Source organism: Chamaea fasciata, unplaced genomic scaffold (assembly GCF_029207755.1).
Source record: "Chamaea fasciata isolate MVZ Bird 193981 ecotype frontalis unplaced genomic scaffold, bChaFas1.0.hap1 SCAF_4, whole genome shotgun sequence".
NCBI classification, from domain to species: domain Eukaryota; kingdom Metazoa; phylum Chordata; class Aves; order Passeriformes; family Sylviidae; genus Chamaea; species Chamaea fasciata.
Window position 1 is genome coordinate 72,838,888 of NW_027094089.1, and position 21,823 is coordinate 72,860,710.

Below are 21,823 nucleotides of genomic sequence, written 5' to 3' on the forward strand. Positions count from 1 at the left end.
ATAACATAAAATGGAAAGAACTTTATTTCCTGCTGCCATTCTTATGTCAGCCACTAGCTGCTCATGATCCATCCTGGTGATAACACTAGAACCAAGACTCCCAAAGGTTAGTCTGAAAACAAGTTTATTTGAAAAGGATATCTTCTCCAATAAGTGTAGACTTAGTGTAGAGGGCAGTCAGCTTACGGCTGAAGAGAGAGCTTTTATTTTCTCCAGCAGCTTTCAGTGCTGCAGTTTCCATTTGTTTAATTACTCCGACCTACAGGCAGACAAACAAGAAACAAAGTTAGATCTCTGGTAATAAATTGTTATTTTTACTATTCTATATATCTGGTAATCTTTTAAGATGTGCAAACAACAAATGCATAATTCAAGCTGGAATACATCATCAACAGAAAGGGCTCTCACATCAATCCTACTAATGAGATTATAAGGCACAGCTTTTCCTGACCCTTTTCCTACTCCTGACTGCCCTCTCAACTTCTGTACTTGTGCTTCTCCTCCTATTTTGAAACAATTTAGCTGGACATCACTGCTTATTAGAGAACGGTTGCTTGCATCCAATTGAGAATCAACAAGTCCTTTTCTTAGAAAAGGAAGCAAAAAAAAAGGTTATCACCAGAAAGCCACAGAATTACAGGGATCCAGAACAGGAAGGAACAGAGAAAAAAGAAATGGGCTGGGATAAGAAAAACAAGGATGCAAGGAATAATAAAACACAGAGAGGATATGTACATATCTCCTTATTAAATGCAAAAACTTGATACAGAAACACCAAGAAAAATAATTGTTTTGGAACTGTTAACACAATCAAAAAATTGTTCCTGAAAAAATGAAGATACTTCTCTGAATCTGCTAATGGTTCATGACACCCGCAGCACAGAGAAATTGAAACAAAGGGAAGCTGGCCATCTCTGCTGCAAGAACCAGTGATAACGAGCTGCCCACTTCTCAGCTGAAACCAGGTTCTGGTACAAGCAGTGCAAGTTCTCTCAGGGCTGGTCTGTACTCAATTAGCAGGAATCAGGGGTAACCTTGTGTCCCTTGGCTACAAGGCGGCGCACGTGGACGAAGAGCCGGTGGCTGGGGATGCTGGCAGTCATGAAGTTGTGATCCAGGTGACAGTAAATGTTCAGTTCTTTAGCTGCAATCTGCAACAGGAGTCAGCCAACAGGTCACAAAGTAATTTAAGAAGGTAAGGAGCTTATCTCTAAGACAACAGTGATGCACAACTACAATTAAAAGCTCAGTGACAAAGGGAAAACATTCCAGGAGAAAGCCTGCAGGGGCTCCTCCACCTTCTTGTCCCAGCATTGCCATGTACAGGGGATTCACTATCATAGGCTGCGGGTGTCAGGTTTTAAGGTTGCACCTTGATCTTTACCACTGTGAGGTAAACCACCCACACTGCATACACAGGGTCTGAAACACAGCTCAGCAAAAGGTCAAATGATTTTCACACTACTGAAAACACAGCAGGAATGGAAGTATTCAGTGTGTGGTGATAAAGATGGGATTAACCTGGCCAATCAACTAAAATACTGAAAAATCAATATTGAACAGCAGTGGAAACTAAATACTTAATGAAAAAGAGTAACTACACTTACTAAAACGTGACATTATCATGCGTGATTCGTATTGCTTTTTTGCCCCTTAGCAAAAAGGCAGGTATTCACTGACTAGAGGATGTGGTGTTAGGCAGGACATGCAGGCAAACACTGACCCATCTATCTGAACAGCATATTTCTATTTCTGGACTGTAAGTACACCAGCAAATGAGCAGACAAATTACACAGCACAAATATGATGGGGAAAATGAATTCCCAGTAACCAAGCAACATTTCTCACTGGTCTCAACTGTGGAAATAGCACCAAACAAAGGTTGGTAGCAACAACTTTGGGACAGATCATAAGAAAAAACATTATGTAACATTTATGAACCATCACTTTAAAATTATGCTTGTTATATAGTCCTTTCCAGTTCCTACAGATCTGCCAGGTGTAGGTGCCATACCCGGACATGCATTCAGGATGCTCTCTGCACCCAGGCTATACGTGATACATTCATCTTTTTTAACATCACTTGCTCCACTGCCTTTCAACCTGAAAGATTCCTAATGTCATACATCACAGTTCTATATTGGATATATATTACAGTAGAGTTCTGAGCCACGACATACAATTCATCTCCAAAAGTTTTTCAACTTTAACTCTGACAAAAAATTATTCCAGGAACGCACCTTAAATTCTCAATACAAGATAGCAAGCACTACCATGTGATTATGAAATAATAAATGCCATTTTGGCAAAAAAATGTGTAGTCTTGAATTCCAGCATGCAGAGATTTTTCATCCTGATTTCAAGTAACAAAACAAAACAAAATAACCCTTTAAAATTTATGCCCCCAAAGAAGTCCCCCTCCCAGAACTGGCCACAGACCTGGGATGACACCAGCATAATGCAAGTATCTTTCCATAATTGTGGAAAAAATTACCTCTGCATCTTGTCCAAAGAACCGGTATTTGTATCCACATTCCACACACAAAACAGCATCTTTATACTTTTTCTTCATTTCTAGGAATTGGAGTTCTAATGGTGTGTAAATGCTTTTCGTTCTTTTATTGAGATTTGTATCTGAAGAATTTTGAGAACTTTCATAGGACTTAACAGACGCAGAAAATTGACTAAGATTACATTGTAACTCCTCCTGTAAATAAAAGATGGAAAAGTATAATTAGGAATCATCAAACAAATCATTTTCGCCCTCCTTGGCTTGCACTGACCACAGAGCTAAAGATTGCACTTGCATTGAAGAGGCCCCAAGCTGCAGTACAACTATTGAAGCAGGATATGCAGAATCCAGTATATTTGGAATGAAAAGGAATTAAAAAGCCATGAAAGTCAAATTTAATTAGTCCTCAGACACCAGAGAGGAAATCAGAACCCTATTGTACCATATGCTCTCAAAGCACAGACCAAGACAATACAGGCTGCAAAGACTGGGCAGTCCAAACTGGACATATATTGAAGTAAGGAGGAATTATTGCCCCAGTTTACAGGTGAGAAACTCCAGCACAAAGAGATGAATGATGTTCCAAAAATCCACAGTAAATCAAGAAACAAACCAATGTGAGTGACAGCTCCCTGTCTCAGCCACCAAAACTGTACTCCTTCTCCAGTCTGCACTTCCTCCGTAAGTTCAGCAAACCTCTCAGAATAACTGAAACACTGAAAATCCACACTACAGTTTCTAAAACCTTAAATGTGCAAGGCTTTGAGCCCACTCTGTCTGCAGTTCATCATTCACAATGACATTATGCAGCCTATTCTTGCCAAGCAACTTCAGCTCTACCACACTGTGTTGTTCAGTATTGTCAGCCGAGTGATGGCTACAGAAGTCCAGAGAAAAATGCTGAAAAGTGTTTTACTTAGAGCAAAGTTCCTCCTAACTTACATCTCAAGATCAAGTACAGATAATATGGGTTAAAAAAAATAGAAAGACAACACCCTCCAGAATTTTTTAAAGCATATGACTGTTCAAAACACAATTGTTCAGGTTGTGGTATAAATTCTGTACCTGCAAATAAATCCAATAAACTTCCATTTCTACCAACGGCCCCATTCAGATTACAAGAAACAAAGTGAACAGACTGTTTAGCAGCAATGGTAATTCAGAAAAAACACTGAGAGAGAGCTTAAATCACGCCCTTTGGGTCATGGGAACGTACAAAGAGTGCAGTCAGAGAACAACCGGGGAAAAACAGCACTTAGCTGTGACTCGAAAATGCCCACAACTGCAGACCATTAAGAGAACCAGCTCAGCAAAAACAAAGCTGCACTGCACCCCGAACTTGGGTGGCTTCAGCAGCTCAGGTGTCTCCACTGCAAAATCCTCAGCCCGCAGACTCGGCGGTCTTCGGTCCAAGGTCTGTGCCAGCCAAACAGGATGACCTTGCCTTGTTTTACAGGAAATTATTGTGACAAAGCATGTGAAATAAGGGCATGAAACAAGGCAAAAGGAGTGAAAACAAACACAGAACCTCACTTGTTGACATGGTCATAAGTTAGCAGGAGGAAGGTTCCTAAGTAAAAAGCAAGATGCAAATAGCTAAAAGTACCCCTTCCAAGGAAGGCAGGTCAGTCCTGGAATCAGTTTTCTGGGTTCTCCAACTGACTACATCTTCACAACCTCAATCCCTTACCACAACAGAATTCTCTCGCCACAACCTGCTCACTTTAGCATGTGGACCCCACATTCACACAAAGCAGACACCTCCAGTAGAAGGTCACAGCCCTCAGACAGGGAAGGTTAAAATCAGCTAAAGCCAGATATAGAACTCCATTGAAGAGCAGCTACCACAGTGAGCCATGAGATGCATTCTAGGACCTGAATATGTCAACCGAACAGGCTGACAACCAAACCCCCCAAGTAACTAATGTTAACTAGACCAATAAGTAAAGGGGAAGCAAAGTACTATTAGTCCACTAGAGTTTCTTGACTTGCATCATACCTATCATAATGACATTTTTTCGTGTGAGCTACCCCTAACTTCTGCAGATGAAAAAGTGTTACATTTACCAGCAACTAGATTAAGCCACATCTCAGCAATAACCCTACACAATATTTTTGCAAAGAAAGCCTGTTAGAAGTTTGAGAGCCCACATCAAAACTCGTGGAACTGAAAGGAAGCTGAGCAAAGTGCCTCTCTGAACACGTGTTATTAAGATGTTACAGCTTCCCAGAGGCACAGGTGCCACCAACAGGGTTTCTGTTCCCGCATGATGCTGTTGTTCAACAGTATCACAGAGGAGCCATAACAGCCATCCTGCTCACTGTGCAAAGAGCTTCAGGAAAACATCCGTACACAAACACAGGTCTGTTGGGTTCTGCTGCACCATTCCACGTCAGAGCACAGGAGCATGAAAGGAAGCTTGTGACAAAGCTTGCTGCTTTAACTCATAACAAGCAATCTACACACACGACAGGGCCAAAGCTCTGCATACCTTCTGTGAGACCTTTGGGCCGGTGTCCCAACACGGAAGAGGATTCTTCAATTCTGAGCTTTTTTCAGTAATATTGGGACATTTTTCCAAACTCTGAGATTCTTTCTCCTGAAAGCCATCACCCCGGACTCTGGTACACTGCTGGTTTGAATCACTGCAGAACTCCCTCAGCCTGTCCAGAGTTTGCAAACAGATACGGGACTTTTCACACTTCTGAGATTCTTCTTTGGTGAAAATTCACAACAAAAACATATTAGCAACTTATTTTCTAAAGGAGAATGTCTATTAGAAGAACATCAGTAAGCACAGAACACAAGCATTTTGCTCCATGTCTCTCTTCCCTCTCATCTCCCACTGCAGTATTTCTGCCAGCCTAACAGAATCACGCCCTTAAACAGCTTGGTTAACTTCCCTGGAAAACCATTATTCCTCACTTGTGTGCTTCTTTCTATGTGGGAAGAGATGCATCAATATTTTTTGGACTGACAACTGCACATCCATAAAGTTAGCTAAGAATACTTGAAATCAAACATATTTTCTTTCAGTACCTTTCTTTAAGCAGACAATATTGCTTCTTGAGGGTGTCCTAGTGATACTTCAAAGCATCACACCGACAAATTTAATACCATTCCCACTTTGAAACTTAAGAGGCTAATTCCTTCTGTTGAAAAGTAATGAACTTTATATTCAGTAGTTTTCATCCCAGCATTAACTTATTAAATTCTCTGCTCAAAGCCAGATGGAACTTGGGCATTTCTGAGGCAACGGAACAGGTGACAAAAACTTATTTACTGGCTGCCAATGCTTGAAGGTTTGCTAACACCAACTCACTTTTATCCTGAGTCCTCAGTGGGTTACAGATCTCTTCCAGAGTAATTTGTCGCACCTTGGTCTTCTTCTCACAGAGTTCATTGCTTTCTGCAGATGTGCTCCTTTTTGTGGCAAATTCAGAAGCCTGAAACATAAATTAAACTCCTAAGTTCAGTTACCTTTTCTGTTTGCTGTCCTCTGAAAGAGAATAATGCAACCAGCAACTTCACAAGAAGTTAATGCAAAATAATCCAGTCTCCCATCCCTGGCAGTGTTCAAGGCCAGGTTGGAGGAGCTTGGAGCATCCTGCTCCTCAGATATCTTTTGAAACATGCAGTTAGAACACTATGCAAACAGCAAATCCATCAATTTTGCTGTTTCACCACTCATGTTCTGCAAGAAACTTGACTAAATATGAAGAAGTAACTTGTAAGTCCAACAAAACATAAACACTTTGCACAGAAGCACACAACGGGTGCTTTCAGCATCTTACATCCACATTTCATATCATAATCTCAGATGGTTTAACCATGGAATTTCAATTTCCTTAGAACTAAGTAGGAAGTCCAGAAATCGAGCCTCACCAACTAAACCCAGAACCTCCATATAAGCACAGCCCAAACCAGTAGCAGTTTTCAAGTCCACTGTTAAATACCACCAAATAAACACTAATGAGGAAGATTCTTCTAAAGGACAGAAAGCTGTAATCACACCTTTCAAATTATATTTGAACCAAAGGCAACCAAAATAGCTGCCTTGAGACACAGGCAGAAAAAGCAAATGCCCTTACAGGGCCAGGAGCTGGAAACCGCCTACAGGGAGACCGGAAAATACAAACTCAGAATGAAATCCAACTGCTGGGACACAGCTACTTTTTTCCAGTGGTGACACAGCGAGGATCTACACCATTGTAGGCTCTTTTGGCCTTGCACCTACCAGCACTCAGACCTGGAGTCACCCAAGCTCCAGCACTTGGGACAGGAGCATGGCTCACTGCATGCCAGAGCTGCCCAAAAACGGGATTCATTCTTCAGTGTGTCACAAGCTAACAGTGACACCCTGGAGAGAGACACTGGGTGTTCCACCCGTGCTGGGCAGGCCTGTGTGCTCGGGCTGCTCCAGCACACCTCACTGCCCTTGCCCTCCCATTATTTACATTCTTTACACAAAGACAGAGCTGCTAACTTCCCAAGCACTGCCTCTGTCAGGAATGATGTCACTGCCATGCAGGTTGTGTGAGCCCAGCCCAGCTCTGCACCTGCTCAGGGCCAGGGGCTGTGCCTGGGCCGGCTCTGTCTGACCTGCAGGGATGAGTCGTGGTACTGGCATGAACAGGGTTCAGCTGCGGGACATGTGGCCCCCAAACACTTTGACAAGTCTGCAAGGCATACATGGAGGTACACCAACATCCTGATTTACATCCTTAAACTTGTTAATTCCAGGACTTGACTAAGGGATGCAGCTGCTGCCTGTCCCACTGATCACGTCTCACTTCCTGCTGATCAGGCTTCAAAATACACAAAGATCAAACCTCAGAGAACATCCTGACTTACAATAATCTTAATGTATTCCACATTTCGCAAAACTAGAAGGCACAGGGCTTCAACATGGGAGTGAAGCCCGAATGACATGGACCAACACGCTGGTCTTGTCCAGCTCACCAAACCTGTGCCAAGCTCCAGCCCCTCCAAAACATTCATATCCTGTATCACAGAATCACAGGGTTTCTGGGGTTGGAAAGGATGTCTGGAGATGATCCAGCCCAAGCCCCTGCCCAGGCAGGGTCCCCTGGAGCAGTGACACAGGAACGTGTCCAGCTGGGTCGGGATGTCTCCAGACAGGGACACTCCAGGCCCTCCCTGGGCACCTGTTCCAGGGTTCTGCCCCTCCATGGACAGAAGTTCTTCCTCTTGCTGGGGTGGAACTTGCTGTGCTTAATTTGATGGCCATTGCTCCTCATCCTGGCACTGGCACCACTGAACCGAGCCCGGCCCCATCCTCTGGCACCCCTTGGAGATGTTTGTATGGATTGATGGGATCTCCTGTCAGCCTTCCCTTCTCCAGCGTGACCAGGTCCAGCTCCCGCAGTCTCTGCCCAGCACAGAGAGGCTCCAGATCCCATCTCTGCGGCCTCCCCTGGACCCTCTCCAGCAGCTCCGTGTCCTTCCTGCCGGGGTGCTCCCCGAGTACCGGGGTACCAGTGCCCCTCGTCACACAGAAGCTACAGCCGGGACCTCGCAGCCCGGGCTGCGGCGGCCCTGGGGCCGGGTCCCGCAGTGCCCGTGCCCCGGACAGGGATACCGGGATGGACACCGGGATAGCGGGCCGTGCCCGCCCCGCCCCGCCCCGCGCACCGTGTTGCGGGGGCCGCGCTCTCCGCCGCTCGCTGCCGCCCCGAAGAACCTGCTCAGCACCAGCTGCCGCGAGGCCCCGCCGCCCCGCCGACCCCGCGGCATGGCCGGTCCCCGCGCCCGGCTCCGCCTCCCGCCGGATGCGCCCGCTGGGCCCGCCCTGACCCGCCCCGGCACGGCTCCGGCGCGGCGCGGGGAACGCGGAGCGGCCATGGCGCGCTCGCTCAACTCCATCGTGGCCGTCAGCCAGAACATGGGCATCGGCAAGGACGGGCGGCTGCCCTGGCCGCCGCTCAGGTACCGCTGCCTGCCGCCGCCGCGCCCCCCCGCCCGCACTACAGCCTCCAGCGTGCCCCGCGCCGCGCGGCAACAGGCCGGTGCGACGGGGCCGCGCGGGGCGCGCTGGGAGCTGTAGTGCTTGAGGGGATGCTCTGTGAGGCGGGAAAGCGGAGGTATGGCGGGAGCGGGGCTGTGGGGTTGGTTTTTCTGGGTGGGTTCTCTGTCATGCAATGGCCGCCGGTTATCGCTCATTCAAGCACAGCTTGGGGGACAAAGGTCCCGCCTCGGCCATGGCACCGGCCCAGCCCCGTCCAACCGCTTCTCCCCGGCGACGCTCCTATCGTGAGCAGGGTTTTTTCGTTGAAATTAGAGAAGTTGCAAAAAAAAAAAAAAAAAAAAAAAATACGAATTAGAGAATTTATTCTTAAGACACGTTGTAACGCAGTTCGTGCTTCCCCGGCAGGAATGAGTACAAGTACTTCCAGAGAATGACGAGCACATCCCGCGTGGAAGGTAAAGTGCAGGGTGTGTGGCACCGGGCACTCAGACCTGGGGATTCTCCCTTTCCCTGCCTCGGCCCCCTTCCTGCCCTCACAAGTCTCACCAGTATTTCAGCCCTCTGTAATCGGTGGGACTAGATAAGAAAAGAAGATGAATCAGATATTTCAGAGGAGATGCAGGTGGTCTTTTAGGAAACAATTTCCAAGTCTTTTACCAGAACTATAGAAAACTTCATCTGAAGTTTATCTAACAAGTCTTTACCCAAAACTCCAAGTTAAAATGGGGAGGTTTTCACAAGCTGCCTAATTAGCAGAGGTGGGTTTTTTTCAGTCTGCATTAGCTTATCTAACTTGTTTGCCGTAGCTCAGCCTTGGCCATTTGATCCATCCCTCTGACCCTTGTGACAGTAATTTTGCTGAGTTTTCTGAGTGCTGAGCCAAATCCATGCACCAGAAAATCCAAACATGCTGATACCATACAGCAGAAATACTGCAGTTGTTTATCAACACGGTCACTTTTTCATGGTTTGTTTACGGCTTTTTTTATGTTGTTAAAACTCCCTTGTTTGGTAAAAACTCACTTCTGGTCAGCTTGGTATATTGTTTTGATTAGGTGATTTATTCAGTTTTCTAGTTTGAATGTCTGTTCCATAATCCACAAGGAATGTCTAATGTCATTTTGAAACTGTTCGAAGTGGAACACTTTAGACACATTTGGAGATCTGATTCAGCCCTTTGCAACCCTATATGTGCAAAAAAAGGAGAGAACACAATTGACAGTTGTCTTTTTAGACGTCTGCAAGTTGCATCTTACCTGGCACAAATAACCTGTGATCAAGAAAAAAGATGTTTGAAATATAATTACAAAGAAACATTTTGCTCTACCCTGCCTGCCGATCTTTTGATAAGCTGTGATCTTGGATGCTAGGCAAGTAAAGTGCTTCATAACCAGACTTCCTAATGGATTATGCTGCCGTAAATCTTCACACCAGGAATACCACCATTGCCTCTGTTGTGTCTCAGCCTGGAAACAACATGGAAAGCATGACCGTGTTGGCTTTGTGTTTTTTTCTCTGATACCTCCTTTTCCTCGAAAAGAGAAGCATTCCTTTCTTTAGCAGATTTACATATGAGAGGTAATCAGGTTATGAATGCTTGGGTTTGGTCAGAAATTATATTTACATGTGAATGTAAGAGTATTACGAATCCCTTGTAGCACTTCGACTTTAGATTTAATTTGACTGGTTCTTCTCCTAGAAATTATTGTGGGTTTATAAATCTGTATGTGACTCATTTGAAAACTGGAGCCTTAGCTTGTTCTTTTTGCTAACTTCTGGAGAGGAGCTTGGAGGGGCAGGGGAAGTCCATCATTGTCTCTAAACAATTCAAGTCAACTCTCTCCTGCTCAGGTAAACAGAATGCACTGATAATGGGTAGAAAAACGTGGTTCTCCATTCCTGAGAAGAACCGTCCTTTAAAAGACAGAATTAATATTGTGCTCAGCAGGGAGCTCAAGTAAGTATGATAAATGCTTGTAAAGCAAATAAAAACCTGCACCAAAAAATGTCTGCAGCGTTACAGTATACAGTAGTTACAAATGTAGCATTTTTGATACCTGGTTAGAAAGCATTTCTGCTGTTGGTTCTGAGTGTTTTAACTCCTTTACTTTTAATTTTTAATTTTTTAAAATTCATTCACAAGGTAATTGTCATTACTTTGCATCATGAGTACTACTTCTAGCTCTACTCACACACCATTTGACAATTTTCAGTAGTGCTTCTGACTCGTGTATTTAACTGTGTTTCTCTGGTTTGTGCTTAGATTGGTGGCCCTTAATCCATTTTTGAAGTTTATTTTCATTAGGCATTGTGGATGAACTGTCCATTTTCAGAACTCTCTTCTTGAACACATCACCCACAGTCACACAAATATTTTTAAACACAAATGTCCACTTGTAGTGCTTCATTGCTTTGGAGGATGTTGGTGGATTTGCGGGTAAATATGTAGGTGGACAGGGAATATTGGCTTTTGAACTAGTTTCATTGAATGAAATATTAACATTTGGGAATTCAAGTCAAAATCTACATTTAATTTCTTGATTATCTGTATTTTGTTATCTATGTTTAATTTATAGATTGTGTATCTTATAGATACGTAAATTTCTCAGTTACTCTTTTTCAAAAACATGTTGTGAAATTCCTGATTTTTAATTTATAATGCCTCCTAAATTCTTGTTAAGCTGTGGTCTGTCGAACAATCCTGCAGTCAGATGAGACTTCTAACATAATTTGGCAATAACAGGCACTTCAAAATAATTAACTAACATGAAACATGTAGCTCTTTGTTAATTCAGCAAAGCATATTTTGTGTCTAGTTTATATTGATGATCATGATGAATTGCCTTTTATTTATTTATTTAGTAATAAAGCTTTGCTTTTTCTAGGGAGACCCCGAAAGGAGCCCATTATCTTTCCAAAAGTCTGGATGATGCTTTAGCTCTTTTGGATTCACCAGAGTTAAAAAGTAAAGTAGACATGGTTTGGATCGTGGGAGGCACTTCAGTGTACAAGGTACATTTAGCCTCCTCCTAAATTACTCATTTTCTGTGATGGGATGAGGATGAAGTTCCTATTACTGCTGCTTTAGGAGGTGCTTTCCCTTCACATTACCAGCAAACTGCAGTGATTGCAGTAGAACAAGTCTCAGAGAGTAGGATCTCAACTCTCAAGTTCAGAAATCCCGTCCAGAAACTGAACATTGCTTTTGCCAATGGGCCAGTGTCACGCTGTTGTTGTGCTTTTGAGTGCTTTTCATAAATACCTGAATTGCTAGGTTCTTCAGACAAAGCCCATATTGTTATGTTTATTTTGCTGAGCCCATATTGTTATCTTTATTTTACTGAGATTGCTGACTGACCCTGCAAAGGATGTGAAAAGTAAAAAAGGAAAAGCGCTCCAGGATTTTCAGCCAGAGTATGATGCTTTATATATGTAAATGGGGAAGAAAATAGGATTTTGAGAGAGCTGACAGGTCATGGTGTCAGCAATAACAGGAGGTAATCATACAACAGAAGGTTCACATTCGCTCTGCTTTCCCATCCATTGGTATTCCTACTGCTCCCACTCCCTGGGTCAAGAATTGTAAAGCAAATTCTTTTTAACAGTGAAAGAAACAGTGCTGCTGTCCTTTACTCATTACAAGCATGCAAGGAGATACACTCCACTTGTTGTTCAGCCCTCAGACGTGAGATGTGTGATGGCAGTGCCGTAATGCACCTGGTGGGAAATTAGGGCTGATACTGTGCCCGGTGTACGGGGTAAGAAAATGCATTTTTCTGGTACTTCTTTGCACTTCATGCTTTTCATGAACCTCTTCTCTGTGTCTGAGGAAGTGCATCTTTTACAGTAAAAAACAGTGAAGTAGTTAGAGATTGCTAAGATTGTAAGATGAGGTGCATATTAAGTAACGCTTGTTCCTCATGGTGAAGTCCACCATATATTAGACGTGCAGATGCGTTCAGCCTATAATCAGATACAATCCTACTGAAGAAATGTTCTTGGCTCTCAGCCGTGACAGTGCCTCTGCTATGCAGAGGGTTTCTGGAGGGGGCTTCTCCTCACCGAGGGCAGAGCTGTGCAGAAAGAGCCAGAGCCAGCTGTTAGCAGCAGCATTTGCCCCTTCCCTGCCACAGCCACAGGCTCAGCTGTAAAGGGTTATTGCTTCTGCTGCTTCTTCCAAGGGCATCTGTCTTGGAGGCTTCTATTTTAACTATTTTTCCAGCATCTGGCTGATACTTAGAAGAAAATAATGCCTTTTTTTAGACTGTTACTCACCAATACTAAGATTACAAATTGGCCGTTTTGATCAAGAACAAATTGGAATGTACTATTTGTGCTGATCAGTACAAGGGAATGTGTAAAGTAATAGGACACCTAGTTACCCTGGACATGAAAAAGCATTGAGAGAGATGAGGATGTCCAGTGTGGAGAAGAGATGGCTCCAGGGAGACCTCAGAGCCCCTTCCAGGCCCTAAAGGTGCTCCAGGAGAGCTGGAGAGGGACTTGGGACAAGGGCCTGAAGTGACAGAACAGGGGAGAACAGCCTCCCATAGCCAGAGGGCAGGGATGGATGGGATATTGGGAATTGTTCCCTGGGAAGGGGGGGAGGCCCTGGCACAGGGTGCCCAGAGAAGCTGTGGCTGCCCCTGGATCCCTGGCAGTGTCCAAGGCCAGGTTGGACAGGGCTTGGAGCAACATGGGACAGTGGAAGGTGTCCCTGCCCATGGAACAAGATGAGCTTCAAGGTTCTGTCCAACCTTTCGTGGTTCTAAAATTTCAGCTGTTTCCTCCCTTTCGAGCATCTACTCAAGCCATTTCAAAGGAAAGTTTAATTATATTAGGGAGAAATCTGACAGTTTTATACAGATTCCTGCACTCAGATTACCTTTGTAATGTTAACTGAGAGGGTATTATGGGGACCATAAACATCTACCAAAACTGCAAGCAGTATTTTTACTACCTGTATTAAAGATGCACAAAGGATTTTACAGGAATATTTCCATTACACCATGTAGAAATGTGTGGGAAGTAAAATAGCAATTGGTAATTGAAGTGAACTACTGAATTTTATTCAGTAGTTGTAGGTGTTTGGTTTTAAAACACTATTTTGATCTCACTAGTTTGTGTGGCTCAAAGGTTGAGAACTGATTTTGTTCATTAATACAGGTCTGTGCCTGTCTGTAGAAAGGCCTACCCCATTTTGATTATTCAGGCTGTTACAGGATTCTCTTATAGAAAACCAAGTCTATTTATACTTTTTACTGTCAAACAGAAAGGATGTTCACATGAGAGTTTCTTGCTGCACTTCTGGATCAGGGGAGGCACTTGCAGGTGGCAGATTTGCAGGTTCCCAGTGGGGTCTGCCTCTAGCTTCCCTGTTACGGTGTTTTGTCTGACCCTGTCATCCTGTGGGCAAGGAACACGGTCTGTGCAGGGGAATTATTCTGTGGGTTGCTAACTCCTTGAGGCACAGTGGTTTTCCATCGGGATCACTGTGAAGTGGAACTACAGGCACCTGTGGCACTTGGTGGGGGCTGCTCTGACAGCCTGTCAGGGGCTACTGTGGGTGTCAAAGGAGGAGTAGGAAGATGTGGGGATTCTTGGGACAGCACTGCAGCTGCTCTGCCCAGGTTGGTCTGTGGTCCTTGGCACAGTGAGCTCGGCCTGACATTCTGTTGGAGTGGGATTCTGGGGAATAGGAAGCAGACGCAGAAGGTACTGTATGTGAGGGTGCACAACTGAGACTATCTGTCAGAAGCTACAGCAGCAGCTTTGCCATTGCCAGACAACACCTCCAGGGTCCACATCGTTATTTGAGACGGTGGCTTATTGTCCCATGGAGCCTTTTAACACAGCTCCTAACCTTAGCACTGTCTGATCAGTTAATCAGTTTGGCTTGAGGATGATCAGGGCTGTTTGTCACTAACCTCTGGGAACAATCCTGCAAGCCATGTTTCTAGATAGTATGAGCAGGGAGTGTGCCATGACCTTACAGGCCTTTGCTGCTTTCTGTTTCCCACACCCCTGATGAGTGCCCTGGGCTGTTCAGGATATCTGAGCACCTGCCCTACTTGTGCCTTTTGCTTGGACCAGGCACCATGCTGAAACACCAGCCAGACTTGTCCTCATCCAGGGAGCTGGGCCAAGGTGCAGCAGCTGCCCAGCTGTCCGAATGCACGTTTGGGACACGGGTGTGCAGTCAGTCTCAGGTACAGGTGGCTGCAGTGCCCTGTCCAGCCTTTACAAACTGAGGCAAGCCAAGGTATCACAGCAGGTGCTCCAGGGTGGCATTTTGGGACAGGATGCTGCCTGCCAGGAGTGGAGTGAAGGCAGGGGATGGCTGCTGTTCACATGCTTTTCCTCCTCAAACTGCAGAAGACAAAGGGCCAAATCTGTGAACATTTATAAGAGCACAGAGCATCCCTCTGTTGGTTATGCCATCTCTCCTCCTGCCCCTCGGCTCTCAAGGACATAGTTCTCTCCACGGGGTGGGAAGATTGGCATCAGCTGCCTCAGGTCCTCTGTGAGCTGTGGTGACCACTCAGGTCCTCCTGTAGGTCATGCTGATGCTGTGCTCACACACTCTAGGAAACTGACCTGACCTCTGCAGCAGGGGAAGGGGGAGCAGTGGGGACAAGGAGAAGCTGGGTGGAGTGTTGGTATTGACAAGTGAGAGCAGGAAGGATTGAAAACAGCTCCATCAGAGTTCAGAAAAACTCAAGTGGGTATCATCTTCTTGAATTTGACTGGACAGTGATCCCCTCATCAGGTTTATTATCTCCTATAATGTAGTCACAGGGCAGTAACCTTGCCTCCAGGGAAGCTTTTGGACTTCTGACAGCACGGGTTTACCAGGTTAACTTGCTTGGATCTTAGTGTAATGCCATATGTATCTCCTCTGCACTGTTCTGGATCTCCTGAGTTCCAGAAGGAGCTGAGGTTGCCGTTTGAGGAAGGAAGAGCCCAGCGGTGGTCAGTAGGTTACAGCAGTTACAAAGCTGTTACACATCATGGCAGGTTCTCTGTGATTTTGTGTGAGCACTTCACTTTGTCTGGTGGCTTGTGAGTGCTTCTTGTGTGCTGGGAGCTGGTGGTGGTGGCTCACTCATTGATTCTGGCCCTGGAGTCCCTCAAAGCTGCTGGAGCTCATCAGATGTACTGGAGCACAGTTTCTGACTCAGTTTCATCCCCAAGAAATTTTGTTCATGGATATCAAACCTGCTCCCATGTACAGCTCAAGCATGGTGAGTGGGGACAGATGGAAGATGCTTTAACAGTTGGACTCAGTGATCTTGGAACCTCAATGATCTTTTCCAACCTTAGCGATTCCACAGTTCTATGATTTCAAAATCAGGTTTCTGTTCTGAGTTAAGACACTGCTGCAGCTGTGTGGAGGTATTGTCTCTTGAGGGGTTCAGGTTTTGGCCTTGACTCTGAAAAACAGTGCTTTCTGGACATCCTAGGGGGGTCAGAGGACCACAGAATGGTTTAGGGTGGAAAGGGTTTAAAGACTCATGTCATTCCAAATCTCTTATCATGGACTGGGACACCTTCCACTGAGTCCACTCAGTATAAATTGTATCAGTGTCTTTTAACTACATTTAAACTGTGATTTAGAGAGGTCGAAAACAGCATTCAGGTTTTACTGGGAATAGGACTTGTGAGTCCATCACATCCTTATATATTAAACAGGTTGTTAAAAAAAAAAGCAGAGAAAACCAACAACAAGAAAAACACACATACAAATCCACAAAAACCAACAGACCCACGTGTCAGTTTCCTTATCTGTATGGTATGTATGGTTTTATGATGTGTGGAGTATGTCAGCATTCCATCAGCTCAGTTCTGTGCCTCCTCTAATTTCTCCCCAGTCCCAAAAATATGGTGAAACCAGTGGAGTGGGCTGGACAGGGCAAGACTGAATTGAGTATCAGTGAGGAACTACTTTATTCCTTGTGGAAATGACAGCAGTATGATAAAACTCCGATGCCACTCTGCCATGTCCTCAGCAGTATTTCACTGAGGCAGTGTCAGACTCCAGGCCTCGCTGAACAGGCTCCTTTGTAGGCTCCACCTGTGGAAGGTTTTGTGTTTGATACAAAATTTGCTTCTCTGAAGTTTTCTGTAGTTGCCTTGGGAGAGCAGGAAGGACCAGGCATTCCCAAGGGAACAGGAGCTGGACCCCATGGGCAGTGATTGGAATGGCAGGAGCCTCCCCAGCCAGGGCTCAGGATGGTGGGACAGGTCCATGGGGCAGAGGCAGGCCCCATGATCATAGCCAGGTCAGGCATGGCCTGGGGATGATCAGGCAGGGCTGTGGGCACACAGGCTGGGTTAGGATGGCAGCCAGTAGCTGATTTAACTGTGTGTTTGAATCCCAAAGCAGGGGAAAGTTGCCCTGAACAGAACAGAGAAAGTGAAATGGAAGAGCGTGTTTGTCCTTGCCCCTTGTGTTCTCACTGCCAGGCACTGGGCACTCCCAGCTGCTGAGGAAGAACATGTGGCCTGAAACCAGCCTGACCCTGTTACTCTTCCCCAAGCTCTTTTCTGTTTGGTGTTTACTGGTCATGGGCCACCTACACACACAAGCCTTCAGAGCTCTTCTGGCAAACTGAGAAAGCATTTGCACTTCTTTTGTGAATGTGGGGACCGTGACACAGCTGGTTGGTTCACTCAGCTAATGAAACCATTTCCCTAGAACAGAGATCACGGTCTGGTCTCCCTGGGGTTAAATTCAACTTTCTTTCCAACACCTGTGGTCAGTCCCTCCCTCTGCTCTTCCCTGGCGTGTTGTAGTGGTAGAGAGTTCTTGGTAAAGGTGAATTCCCGTAGAGTTGAATAGGAAGTTGATTTGTTCTACTACAAAGCAGAAGTGTGTCTCTGTTTACAGAACACAGTGTGCTTTTATTTGTGAAGCAGATTGTTATTCTTCTGTCATTTTGCAAGTGTGACTCTTCTTACCTCCCCGTCCTTAAACAAAGCAAAATACTAGTATTTGCATACAAAATGGATGGACACCAGTTTAGTGCTGTTCGATGCTTGTGTGCTGTGACTTACCCCTTTCGTTTTTAACTGTTCTCTAGTAGAGCAGCTTTTCTACAGATTAGCCTCTCAGCAGTGGTTAATTAATTTTATTGGATTCCATTTGTTATTACTTGGTTCCTGTGCTTGCTGAAGTAGTATGTAATAGCCTGCTGCATGGTGAGTCATCTTCCACAAAGAGCATTGCTCGTTGCCAGTTTAAGCGAAAGGGAGGAAGAGCTACAAGCTTTTCAAAAATGTATTGTAACCAACCCTAACGTAGCTTCTCATGGGTTATTTTATGCCCACAAAGTCTGGAAGAGTTGCCGTTCTTTGATCTCTAGACAAAATGTGTATTACTAACTGCTGAATTTGTTAGTGAAAACCTTACCTAACAAACATTATCTTAAAACATTTTCATCCAAGGAGCTTGGAAATGTAAAAACTTTCAGCGCATGTTACCATTTTGCAACAGTCCAGAGATCCAACTTTGAAGTTAAACTAAGGGGTAGATTGGTACCTGGAATTCCAAAAAATACAGCACAAATCCCTAGCAGTGATCTTAAGCATCAGAACAAATTACCTTGAGGTGTGGGCATCTCTCACCACTTAAACCTTCCTGTCTCCCAAAGAAGTGTGATTCAGAAATTGCTTGTTGCTACTGGGCCTTACTGTCCCTTTCTTCTCACTATTCAAATTTTGTTCTTAACTTCCATCAGATACCCCAGGCTCTGAGAATAGGTATTGCTGCCACTTACCAGGTGGAACTGACACAGGCTGAAACTACCCCTTTAGAAACTGCTCTTCAGCAGAGTCTAAAAGAGGAGATTCAGAGTGTAATTTCCATGGCTTTGCTAGAAGCCTGTGGTACATAAAATTGTGACTGAGTTTGTGTTGTTCCTAAAGGCAGCAATGGAGAAGCCAATTCATCATCGATTGTTTGTGACAAGAATCTTGAAAGAATTTGAAAGTGACACATTTTTTCCAGAAATTGACCATAAAGACTACAAGCTTCTAACAGAGTAAGTACCAAAATGCATATCAGGCTTGTCTTCAGAATAATCTAATTTGCATATTTTAAGGGTTCTATTAAGGCCGTATTGGTTTGAGTTAGAGGTGAATTTATCCCCAGAATCATACTTTACTTACAACCTGGAATGGCATCACACTGCGCAGATTTTCTTGGAACTTGCTGTGTTCTTCAGCTCGATAATCTTCTTGGTAAAGAATGGGCTATGCCTGTTTCCTTCAAATGTAGCTTTTTCTTATTGTTTCCTGATTTAGAATTACTCAAATATTTACTAAGCTTTGTAACTCTCAGTATGTTGTTAGTAAATAGTATTTGGCCTCTGAATGTTTCTGCTATCCACTGGTTTCTTCTGTATTATCCTTGTCATTTTCCACCTGTGCTTCTATGTCCTTTCCCACAAGATTACATCCAACAGGCATTAAGGCAGCAAAAATTCAGACACCTGCCACAAGAACCAGGCAGAACTGGACCTGATGCTCTTCCTGCTGCTCCTGTTATAGCTCTCAGCTGATTAAAGACCAGCAATGGAAGAAATACAAAGTGTGAGGAGTAAAACTCTTCTCGGGGGCACAGGAATGGATTAGCACGGCTCTGGGGGAGGATAGGCAGGGGCAGGGAGGAGCGATATGGGACAGACGAGGTGGGTTGGGAGAATGAGTCACCTTCTCCAGCTCCAATATATTCTGAACTACTATGTGCTCATTTGAGTGTCCTCAGATCTGACCCAAAGCTCTCTCTCTCTCTCGGCTGTTCCTGGCTATACGTTGTTCTTGGCCTATGTACTGAAATGAACATTGGTCTTCGAACATGATTTTGTAAAATAACAGGTAATTTCCTTGCTGAAGTGGAAACCTGACGATGCCAAACCTTACCAAATAAATTTAAAATGTATCTCTCCCTCAAAGTCAGTATTACTCACACAAAATCCTTGTTCTTTCATGGAGAGATGAAAAGATTTTTGAAAGCGTCTATTAATAAGAAGTGGTTTAGAAAACCTAGAATATAGAGGAACTCTTTCTCTGGTAGCAGTCACCTTCTTTAGTAATCTCTTGCAGACTTGTAAAAAGCCTTGTCCTTAGAATTTCCTCTAAACCAACTTAGGAAAACCAAGATGAGAAAAAAACCCAAAGCATTCCATAATCTCTTCTTCTTTGGCATACATTTTGAATGACGTATTAGAGGTTGTAATAAAAATGTTGGATATTTCTCTATTAAGCCAAGAATAGGGCTGTTATTTTCTGTCAGAGTATGCTTCCTTGATCTAAAAGATGTGCATGTAAATCATGGATAGTAGTTAATATGATTCCTAGAAACAGTCCACCTGTTCTAAAGACAGTGTTTTCACTTTTTTTTTCCGAACAAGTTGCTTTTCTAGTTGATTGGATAAATTACACATGAATCATAGTAATATTCTTACCTGCTTGTTGGCTTTTGCCTTTACTTCTCCTCTCTCCCTAGGTACCCAGGTGTTCCTGCTGATATCCAAGAAGAGAATGGGATCCAGTACAAATTTGAAGTGTATGAAAAAGCTGTTGTGGCAGAATGAGGGAGGCATTTTGTACTTCTTTTGTAAGGGCAGGTATTTTCAACCATGAAGTTTTACTGAGTGTAAAGATACATTAAATTTTTGAAGAAAATCATGCCTGATGGTAAAATACTTCAGTAGTGAATGGTTCCAAAACCCAGACCCCATACTTTGAAGGTACACCCTGCAGAAGGGGGTCTGAGCAATTCCACAGCAAAGGTTGCATGAGACCCCGCACTGATCTCACAATCCATGGCAGCATCCCTAACAATTCCATGGGTAATGAGAGGCATTAGACTATGTCAGAGCTTTTCTACTGAAACAAAGGGGTTTAGTATCTATCTCCTTGTTCAAAACATCCAGCACTGAGAAAGCAGCAATCCTCCTAAGTTTAACTGGGATGTTGTATACATTTGTATACATTTATAATGCCCTTTAAAATGTATGGGTGTTGAGGTAAAGGTAAGCAAGCCCAGCAGGAGAAGGTGTATCAGGAAGTCTCACACAGCAGTTGAGGAATGCACTGATCAAGGACCTGTCACCCCAGGACCACCAGTCCTGCTGGAAAAACTGCTTCAAGTGGCTTCCTTTCCCCCTGGGGCCACAGGTCCTGCCAGGAGCCTGCACCAGCAGGAGCTCCCCATGAGATCACAGCCTCCGTCCTGCATCTGCTGCTCCGGTGTGGGCTCCTCAGGGCTGCAGGTGGGGCTGTGCTCCCCATGGGCTGAGGGGAATCCGTGCTGCACCCGCTCTGCTCCCGCCTGGCCTGAGCCTGGAGGGCTCTTTTCTGTCCCCTTCCAGCCCCTGTCGCCCCAACTGTCATTACCCACAGGTTTTTCCCTGCCTTCTTAACTCTGTTATCCCAAAGGTGTCACTGCCACTGGTGGGCTCAGCCTTGGCCAGCAGTGGCTCCATCCTGGAGCTGGTGGCTTTGGCCCCACAGAACATAGGGGAAGCTTCCAGCAGCTTCTAACAGAAGCCACCCCTGCAGCGCCCCTGCTCTCCAAAAGTGGCCACACAAACCCAGCAAAATCTGGTAAAGAAGCTTTAATATTTGCCTAGGTTCACAGCTGTCTGAAAGCTTGGCTGCTCTCATAAAAATTCACTGTGTCAGTTTGACCACAGCCACTTTGAAGTGGAAGAAAATATACATTGATTTCTTAAAAGTCTGTTCCTATGCTCCTGCCAGGCATTATCAGTACAGATGCAGTTTGTTTGTCAGTGTGATTTTGAATAATCCATGTGACAAATACAGATTATAAGCAATAGTGGAGTAGTCCTGTTTGATATTTGTTAAATATAGTTAAAAACAGAAATACTACAAATATTAAATAAACTGGTATAATTTACATAGATATTCTCTTAGAATATCAGCTATGAGCACCCCCTAAATTTTCCATAGCACTTTACTACAGCACCTAGATGATAAAAAACATATTTATTGCAGCACCTGCTCTGAGTTGTCTCAGTTTTCTCTGTTTCCTTTGAAACAGTAAGCACTTCCCTGTATTGATCTTCTTGTTCCGTGCTGATGTTACATCGATCGATAAAAACAAGTTTATGTTTACATAATGCAGCAAGAAATCTCCAGAGTTTTAAATTGACAGCACATTGTTGAAAGGGAAGAAAGAGACTGTTACCAGGGAGATGTCTTTTTTTTTTTTAAATACGAGTCACAGTGACCCTGGCAAGAGAATAACCTCCCAAAAGTGTTTAAAACATGCCTATTATAGGTCAGTGTTGAA

General features: G+C 44.4%; 2 protein-coding genes across 3 annotated transcripts in view; one reads left to right on the forward strand and one right to left on the reverse strand.

Annotated features, from left to right (window-relative positions):
* Positions 1-8,290, reverse strand: part of MSH3 (mutS homolog 3) — an 89,726-nt gene extending 81,436 nt beyond the window's left edge. Inside the window, exons 1-6 of the mRNA XM_066181962.1 lie at positions 8,169-8,290; positions 5,836-5,959; positions 5,005-5,228; positions 2,495-2,707; positions 1,035-1,151; positions 142-259 (exon numbers count right to left, since the gene is read on the reverse strand). Of these exons, the coding sequence (XP_066038059.1) occupies positions 142-259; positions 1,035-1,151; positions 2,495-2,707; positions 5,005-5,228; positions 5,836-5,959; positions 8,169-8,270 (898 nt within the window). The 5' untranslated portion in view covers positions 8,271-8,290. The remainder of the gene's footprint in view (positions 1-141; positions 260-1,034; positions 1,152-2,494; positions 2,708-5,004; positions 5,229-5,835; positions 5,960-8,168) is intronic.
* DHFR (dihydrofolate reductase) lies at positions 8,239-20,242 on the forward strand. Of its 2 annotated transcripts, none has more exons than XM_066181960.1 (6): positions 8,239-8,462; positions 8,908-8,957; positions 10,354-10,459; positions 11,388-11,514; positions 18,430-18,545; positions 20,012-20,242. In XM_066181960.1, the coding sequence occupies exons 1-6, from the start codon at positions 8,269-8,271 to the stop codon at positions 20,097-20,099; spliced, it is 681 nt and encodes a 226-aa protein (XP_066038057.1). In that variant the 5' UTR covers positions 8,239-8,268; the 3' UTR covers positions 20,100-20,242. The 2 variants fall into 2 exon arrangements, with proteins under 2 accessions (XP_066038057.1, XP_066038058.1); XM_066181961.1 differs by lacking the exon at positions 8,239-8,462 and adding an exon at positions 8,515-8,617 and having other exon boundaries at positions 20,012-20,231.
* Positions 20,243-21,823: the final 1,581 nt, after the last annotated feature.